This window comes from Chrysochloris asiatica, unplaced genomic scaffold (genome assembly GCF_000296735.1).
Source record: "Chrysochloris asiatica unplaced genomic scaffold, ChrAsi1.0 scaffold00207, whole genome shotgun sequence".
Classification (NCBI taxonomy): Eukaryota; Metazoa; Chordata; class Mammalia; order Afrosoricida; family Chrysochloridae; genus Chrysochloris; species Chrysochloris asiatica.
This window is the reverse complement of record NW_006408725.1, coordinates 3,425,275-3,434,618: the sequence shown is the minus strand read 5'-3', so window position 1 is coordinate 3,434,618 and position 9,344 is coordinate 3,425,275. Positions and strand designations below refer to the sequence as shown.

Below are 9,344 nucleotides of genomic sequence, written 5' to 3'. Positions count from 1 at the left end.
AAAATCACCCAGGAACTCCTGGTGTGGCACTGTGGGTTAATGCACCAGACTGCAAAGCTGTTTGAACTGCAAGGTAGTCAGTTCAAGCTCACTAGCTGCTCCTTGGAGCTCCTATACAGGTCGCTATGGGTCGGAACCAACTTGACAGCACTTAACAACAAATCACCCAGATTAAAAGAAATACAAGGATATCAAGAGACAGATGAAATCTTAGTCTTCAAGATTACAACTAACTCTTCTTATTCTCTACCTTGCATACAATTTTCAATTTATTCTGAACTAACAAACCTCGTCTTTCTTTCCTGTAACAATCACTAGAACTCTATTATCTCCTTTTGATTTTCATAGTCTGTGAGATATTATCTTCAAAGGAAATACATGAAATAAGTATGTTTTAGGTCTTGTGATTCTACTCACCAAATGAGCCACTATGGTAACATGATGTGCAGAGAGTTCAGCAGTGCCATAGCTGAAACAGAAAGAAAAGGCAATCTTTCTGTTTGTATAGCTATTCAGAAAAAGATGAATTTTCATCATGCACTAAATATTCTGATAGGAACATACACTGTTGTTGTAAGTGCTGTTGAGGCAATTCCAATTCATAGCAACCCTGTATAGGGTTTCTGAGCAACAGCTGGTGGGTCTGAACCACAGAATTTGTGGTTCATAATCCATTCAGTGCTAACCCTACAATGCTACACAAGTCTGATGGGGGCACATAAACTGCAGCTATTTCCATGACCAAGGAGTATGGCAATATATAAAACTACTTAATACTCATCTGCTGGCCTGAGCCATAGAAAGGAAAGAAGAAAATAATTTCTTATTTTAGCGTCATAATATGAAATCAATGGACTCCTAGTGTGGTGCTGTAGAATCAGCAGTGGACTGATTCTATACAGGGTCGCTATGAGTTGGAACTGACTAGACGGCACTTAACAACAACAAATTGAAGAATTAAAACAATTTCTCTGCTAATAAGTAAAAAATCATTTACTGTCATTCACTAATTTAAAAAATGAGGTATGTTGTACCGAGCAAGGAAGCACCAGGCATCCATGGCTAACAAAGAGGTGATCATTTTAGCACTAAGCACAGCATTCAACAGTGCAACATCCTAAAAAACAAAACAAAAAACAGTATTGTTATATTAACTTATGTGTATGTTAAAGTTCACAATAGCGTAGTGGTTATGAGTCAGGCTGCTAGCCTCAAGGTCAGCAGTTTGAACTATCAGTCATTCCACGGGAGATAGATGAGATTTTCTGCTCCCGTGACAGACAATTTACAGCCTCAGAAACTCTATACAGGGTCACTATGAGTTGAACCGACTCCATGGCACACAGCTACCACCACCAATATGACATTGCTAAAAGGAAACAAAAGAGTACTAACAGAATCCAAATATCAGATTCTCACTGGCTAACCTCTACTTCTTAATATCTTATAGAGCTTGTTGTTGTTGATAAGTGCTGTTGAGTCCGTTTCGACCCATAGCGACCCTGTATAGGGTTTCCGAGGAGCTTTTGGTGAGCTTGAACCACCGTCCTTGCAGTTCAAATGATTCTGCAGTCTGGCACATTAACCCACAGCACCACACCAGGACTTCTTATGCTGCTACAATTCCCTCAACATTTATTGGGCGCCTACTTCTTAGTGCTGGCATATGGGGATTCAAAAGTGGTTTTAAACGGGGTAAATAAATCACTACTCTCCACAAAGATACTCTAAATACTCTAAAATTGACACAAAAAAGATGTTTATACTTTTATTCCTACCTTTAAGTATTCAAATACTCACAATACTTAATATTTTCTATTTCTTACTCACTGGCATATATTAAATGACAGTGATATTTACCCAAATTCTAAAAATGTTCCCTCACAATTTTCTCAGCCTCTTTTCTAATTCAATAAAAAGAAAGCAAGTAAAATATTTCTATATTATATCTAAGATCTAAAGAGAATCTGGTACTACATAATATTCATTTGTCATTTTTTAAAAGAAATTGGATTAGGTAAAACTTTACACATTTTTCCTCTTCTTACAAGTCTTTTCCTTATCTCACCACCCACAATGTTTTCCAATATTTTAGCTAAATACTAGTATATAAATAGTTTAGGAATCATGGATTACCTCTTCCTAGAATATATATATATATATAAACACACACACACACATATATATATATGTAATTGAATTTTTTAAAAGTATACATATATACATAGATTATTGAATCAAAAGTTAAAATGTGAGAGTATGATGTTCAAAAGAATAAATATTAACTGTCCTCACAGTTTGTTTCTGAATTATAGTAACAATAAGTTATTATAAAATTTGTTAATGTTATTAAAGAATATAACCACAGTTTGGCCCAGCAAGTGACAAGCTTACCAGTTCAGGAAAGAGTGCTGGATGACAGGAAGCAATAAATGTACACAGATGAACACAAACATGCTGATACAAAGTGACAGCAACCTGAGCTTGTCCTTTACCCTTTACTCCCAACAAACAAACAGGTAGAGATAGTTCACCAGAACACTGTTCAAAACTGTAGAAAATAGCTTTGAGTAGAGATATCCTGCAGGGAATGAGAACATTGAATCTAACATTAACAACTTGCAGGAATGATAGTAATAATCTGACATTTGGAGGTTATTTTTAGCAAAGCTTATGTCTCAAGATAATGTATCAACAATAGTTTCCAATATATGTGAATATCCATACATAAAAATAAACTATACCCAATGATCGAAATCCTTGTACATTTTTAAAAATCATTTATCAAATATAGTAAGTCAAAAAGCACTGCTACAAAAGCATAGAAACTTTTATTAAACAAGCCTATCAAAATGTGAAGCTATTGTTTCTTAACATATCCTCCCCATCTAAGTCTATATACTTCTATTGGTGCTGTTTGCATCTCTTCCCCCAAATAACTCTACGCTCTTTGATTCATATGACAAAACGGCACTTTTGGCATCCTTGAGGGACTCAAACTTTGCTTCTTCAAAATGCTCTTTGAATTTTGAGAACAAACAGATGCCTGATCTGGGCTGCAGGGTTGACAGGGTAAGGATTCCCACCAAAATTCTCATTGGACAATCCTTCCTATCCATAATGAATGAATAGGTACATTGTCATAATGGAAAAATTCTTCTGTACAACTTTCTTGACATTTTCTTACTAATGCTGTTTTCAACTTTATTAAAGCTTCTTAACAATAAGACCCCATGATTGTCCTGGGTTCTTCAAGAAAATCTATCAAGATTACCTCTTGGGGATTCCCAAATAGAGTCACACCACAGTCTTCTGAGCTAGACCAAGGTAATTGGCCAACTATTACAATTGGCCATTCAATTACAATTGAATGTAATTGGCTCAGCAGACCCTCCTGGAAACCACGGCTTTGATTGCACCCTTTTATTGGAAGGTACCCTAATGAGACTGAGACACGTGTTAATTATTGAGAGATCTTGTCTATAGCAATCACAGAGACATGTTTAAACATGTTTTGTTGGGAATAAACAGTGCATGTATGAGCTGGAACCCAGTAACAAAACTTTTTGACTTACATACCAGGAACAAAGTACTGAGCTATACAAAGTCAAAGTTATGGAACTTAAAATTTAAATGGTTACATTACAATCTATATATATAATAGAAACAAGTGTTATAGTTTTTAAAGTGAGAGGTTATTCAAAGACTGAAAGAGTTGACAAAACCTTAAGAATCTAAAATACATTTAAAAATAAACAAATAGGTAAAGAAAAAAGTATGAGGCAGATGTGAACAAATAGATTGATGGAAGCAAGAGAGTGTGCAGACTTTGCGTGAATGGATGAGGAGCAACAGGCAACAAGCACAAGAAAATGTGGAAGGAAGAATAGGCTGGCAATACAAAGCTGAGTTCAATGCTTTAGTCAGAGACAAGGAAGTTCATAACCAGACTTTAGGGAGACTAACCTGTTAGTGGTTCAGAATGTCTTAAGAAAGGGTGAGAACTGAGTGGCAATATCCAGACAGTAAGAAACTAAGGCCTGGAATATGGTGTTGGCAAAGCACATGAATACAAGTGAAATTTCCAAGGAAATGAATACCTTGAAGTATCTAGCATTCTATTTATCAGAATTAATTTTTAAATGTTACTTATTATATCTACATTATATTACCATCAATGTTTATAATGCTAACCATTAGGGAAAAGTCTTCTAAAACACTGAACATAATTTAAAACATTTTTAGCATTACTATCCATGGGAAAAAGAGGCTTTCTGCTCCTACAAAAGATTTACATCCTTGGAAACCCTATACAGGGTTGCTATGAGTCGGAACTTACTAAACGGCACTTTCTTGTGGGCGCTGTAGGATCAGCACTGAACTGTGAACCACAAGGTCAGCAGTTTAAACCCACAAACTACTCCTTGGAAACCCGATACAGGGTTGCTGTGAGTTGGAACTGACTCGACAGCACTCAACAAATACACACACATACACTCACACACATTAGAACGCAAGGTCAGTGGTTCAAACTCACCATCCATTCTTTGAAAACCTTATACAGGGTCACTATGAGTTAAAACCGACATGATGGCACTTAACAACAACAACATCACACACATATATATGGTGGTGGTGTGCCGTGAGTTGGAACCAACTCATAGTGACCCTGTACAGGGTTTCCGAGGCTGTAAATCTTGATGGGAGCAGAAAGCTTCATCTTTCTCCTGCGGAAGAGTTGGTAGTTTCGAACTGCTGACCTTGAGGTTAGCAATCCAACTAGTAACCACCATACTATCAGAGCTCCATATATACATATAAAGTGCCATTTAGTGGGAACCAACTCATAATAACCGTTATAGGGTTTCTGAGGCTGTAAATCTTTACCAAAGCAGAAAGACTCATCTGTCTCCCATGGAGTGGTTGATGGGTTTGAATTCCTGATTTTGTGGTTAGCAGTCCAGTGCTGATCCTACAGTGCCACACCAGTCATTAGCGCTAGTCCTAAGCAAAAAGTTTTGATCTTTACTCATGATAACCCATGTATGTCAAAGTTGAACTATGATCAAAGGGCTGTCAACGACTGATTTTTCAGAAGTAGGTCACCAAGCCATTCTTCTGAGGTGCCTCTGGGTGAGCTCTAACTTCAACGTTTCAGTTTGCAGTTAAATGTATTAAATAACTGTTTGTACCAACCAGGGTTTCTCCTAAACAATTAGCTTGAGTAAAGCGCTGGACTCCTCTACAGGGTGGTACAAGAACATCCACTTGCTGTATACAAAGGCTGCCTCCATATTTTATTTGAACAGCAGCAGCACAGTCATTACAGTAAACCACCTGTAATATGAGTGGATAAAACAGCATGGTTGTTACCTGTTTATAGCTTCTGAGATCTGACTTTCTGTGCACCACAGCATCTGCAGGTCCTCAGACTGGGAAGGCAGCTTAGCCAGGATGACAACCAGAAGAAGACACTGTGGGAACTGGAGTTCACATGGCAGATCTTATGGGTGTTAAAAACACATTAATTGTAACAAGTCTGTAAAAACACTCCCTGAATCTTTTCAGCAGAAATTTGATTGTGATATGTAAAGAAACTGGAGACATACTTTTTGTTAAAAGAAAACAGCCAATTGAAATGAAAATAGAAGAAATTTATTTTTTTTCTTTATCTACACACACAAAAAAATGATTAATAACTTCAGAAAGAAAATAACCCCGACTCTAATATGGCATAGTAAAGGTAATGATTTCACATAAAGTCTGTTTTGCAGCTTACCCAATTTGCTGTCTAAAACTACTTGCATAAAAGGATGGCATGTGAGAAGCTGAGTGATGAGTGGATCCAGTGTCACTAGGAAATTGCCTGCTATATCCTCCTGCCATGCTTTGGAAATCACGGTAGCATACAGGCTTGGAGGAAACTTGCTGGAAAGAGAGGAGGTAAAAAAATCTCACACATCAGTAGTTACCTTCTAATTTTAGGTACAAGTGCTGCAAGTGATGTTCTTCTAGTAGTGAAAACATGTAAAAAATAAGTAACATATATTTTATTAAATAAGCTTCAACATATTTAACTGGTACTAGAAATACTAGGCAGACTTTGGAACTAAATAATATGGCTATGCCAAACCCAACCCAACCCACTGCACTGAATGGATTCTCACTCATAGCGACCCTACACTATGGAGCAGAAGTGCCTCACGAGGGTTCCAATACTGGAATCTTTACAGAGGAAGACTGTCACATCCTGCTACCTCAAAGCACCTCATGGGTTCGAAATAGTGACTTTTTGGTTAATAGCCAAGTGCTTTAATAAACTATGATGCAACCAGGGCTTAACTAATGTGGCTATAACCCTACAATATTAAAGTATGTAATTTTACAGAAATCTTTGAAATTGTTCTGTTGCATTTTAATATTATGTTTTAATAATGGCGTCCTTAAAATAATATAAAATGATGAATTCTAAATTAACCAGTAAAAGACTAGAATGAAGGCAATTATGAAAAATTCTGGCTTACTTACTTTCATTGAAAAATTGTTTTAAAATAGACAGAATGCTGACTTTACTATGAACTAATGCTCTCAGGATCCTGCTTTAACACTGTAAGTTAAACAGTGGACTGCTAACGTCAATGTAAGCAGCAGAAATCCACCAAAGTGCTCCTCAGAAACTCTAGACAGGGTTGCTATGAGTCAGAAATGACTGACAGCAGTTAACAACACTGTTGTTTCTCAGAAGAGCCTTACAAGAAGCAAACTATATATGAGTATTAACACTGAAGGAGGTCCCAAAGATTTTTCATGAAAAGTGCCTCAGAAATTTGAGTTTAAACTAAATTTCAAGCACAACCTATGTGAAAAAAAAAAGTTCAATATGTTTTGTTGGTGCTGTAGGGTAAGCACTGGACTGCTAGCCATAACATGGGTGGTTCAAACCCACCAGTTACTCCCCATAAACCCTATAAAGGATCACTATGAGTCAGAACTAATTTGGTGGCAACAGTTTAATTGTGTTAAGCTTGACAGCACATGTGGAAACTGTCTATAAGAGGATAACAGCATTTAAAAGGATGCACTTAATGATAAACTTGAAACCTTGCTAGGATGATGGAAAAAGTACCTGCTCTGTCAATTACTAGTTGCATGACTTTGGGTTATTCATTTGACTTTCTTAAGCCTTAGATATTTTCTTTTTAACACTGACTGAAAGTTGTTGTGATGATTAAATTATAATAAAGGGAGAAAGCTGTATGTAAAAAAGGTATTAAGAACTCCATAGACTTAAACTAGAGCTACAGAATATCAAAGAAATTATGAGTTTCTCAACCAAATGCTATTTTAAAAAAATTAATTTGAAAAATGTTTAATAAGTACCTATCACATACCAACACTGTTATAGAATAAGATGATACAGCAGTAAACAGAACATACAAAGTCACTGCCTTTTCTGAGTTTACATTCTAAGGAGGGAGGCAGTAATACATAATACAGTAGATGTTAATATTGCTATGAAGAAAATAATAAAACAAAGAAAGATGGAGAAATAGTTCTAGAGGATTACTATTTTATATAGATAAATGCCAGTGGACAGTTTAAGCACAGAAGTGATATGATACCAGTTTTGTCTTTTATTGTTCATTTTTGCCACTGCATGAAGAACAGATTAGAGCAAGGAAAGTGTGGAAGTAAAAATAGCAGTATAGGGTGTGATGAAATAGAACAGATTCAGTTCAGGTGACATACAGAACGTAACACTGACAAAACCTGTTAAAGGACTAGATGCCAGGGCACGAGAGCAAGGTTCTCTGATCTAAACAGTTTGAAAAATCAAGTTGCCATTGTAACTGGAATGAGGAAAACCCTTAGAGATTTGGGGGCGAGGAGGAATGAGATATGGTAGGACAAGAATTCCATTTGGAAAAATTTAAGTGGAGATGTACTGATTGGCAGCTAGACATTCTTATCTAGCATTCAGGAGAAAGTAAAGTCTTCCGACTAAATGCAGATAGAAAAAAAGAGAGAGAGGTCCTAAACAGTGAGCACTAGGGAATCTTACAGAAGCTTGTGGGAATCTGCTAAGAAAACAGAGAAAGATCTGGAGAGATTAGAAGACACCAAGAGGACGAGATACTTAGAAGCCAATAGGAGAAAGTGTTCAAAAGGAAGGGTCAAATGCTACTGCTGGTTGCATATAAGGCCTAAGAACTCATCATACGACATCATGGATGAAAGTCACCGATGACCTAGACAAAAGCTGTCTGGATCAAGTGGTGGGCGACTGGAACCACTTCAAGAAAGGAAATAATGGTAGTGGTACTACAGACAACTCTTCCTAGGTGCTGTGCTAATAAAAGATGCCCAAGAAATGGAAGGCAGCAGATGACAGAGATGTAAAGTCAAGAGATCTTGTTAATTTGTTTTGCAATGTTATTAAAATGAAAGAAATAACAGCACATTTGTATATTCATGAGGCTGATCCAAGATGCAAGAAAGAAAGGGAAAACTAGCTATAGTGAGGTCCCAGAAGGTATGAGTGAGGATGAGATCTAATGCATAAAAGTAGAGTTGGTTTTGGACAGACAGAGGTTGTCCACTCATAATAACAATGGAGTCAGTGTGTTGGTGGGACTATAATGAAATTCTCTTGCAACTGCTTCCAGTTTTCTCAATGACACAGAAGTAAGATGACTGGCTGAGAATGAGGTGCTGGAGACATAGGAAGTTTAAAAACGGAGAGGTGTGAAAAGTTGTCTAGGAAGGAGAAGAGTAGGACCACTAGGTAAATAAACTGACAGGTCATTTTAGTGTCTAATTTAAGACTTGAATGCAGTAAACTGCTTGGTGCAGCTCTTCTAGCCACAGTTTTTGCATCGCCCACCAAATGACTTTTTCCAGATAGGTAAAATAAGGTGATAGGATGATATGATTCAGTTGTTAGTGATGGTTACTAGTTACTGTGATTGAAAAATGTGGAACTCTAATGAGGGGATTGGTCAAATTTGTCATCCTGCTAGGTTTACAATGAGCCCATCTCCGAAGCAGGACAGGGGAAATCTCAGTACTAGAAAGAAAAGAAGAGCCAGGTGCTCACTTCAGCAGCACATAAACTAAAATTGGAATGATACAGAGAAGATTAGCATGGCCCCTACGCAAGGATGACACACAAATTCGTGAAGCATTCCATATTTTTTAACAATTAGGCAGGTTTGTGTGGGCTAAGTGGGACAGAGGTGAATAATGATGTGTGCACAACCTTGGAACAACAGGGGTATGGGATACAGGGACTGAGACATCGTTGGAATGGGAAAAGGTGGGGGATAATGTTAAGATGCTTGGCT

At 37.1% G+C, this 9,344-nt stretch overlaps 1 protein-coding gene across 1 annotated transcript in view; it reads right to left on the bottom strand.

The window, feature by feature from the left end:
* LOC102823781 (chromosome unknown open reading frame, human C1orf112) overlaps positions 1 to 9,344 on the bottom strand; it is a 92,983-nt gene that overhangs the window by 36,729 nt on the left and 46,910 nt on the right. Inside the window, exons 11-15 of the mRNA XM_006872658.1 lie at positions 5,780 to 5,928; positions 5,374 to 5,503; positions 2,395 to 2,581; positions 1,035 to 1,117; positions 418 to 469 (exon numbers count right to left, since the gene is read on the bottom strand). Of these exons, the coding sequence (XP_006872720.1) occupies positions 418 to 469; positions 1,035 to 1,117; positions 2,395 to 2,581; positions 5,374 to 5,503; positions 5,780 to 5,928 (601 nt within the window). The remainder of the gene's footprint in view (positions 1 to 417; positions 470 to 1,034; positions 1,118 to 2,394; positions 2,582 to 5,373; positions 5,504 to 5,779; positions 5,929 to 9,344) is intronic.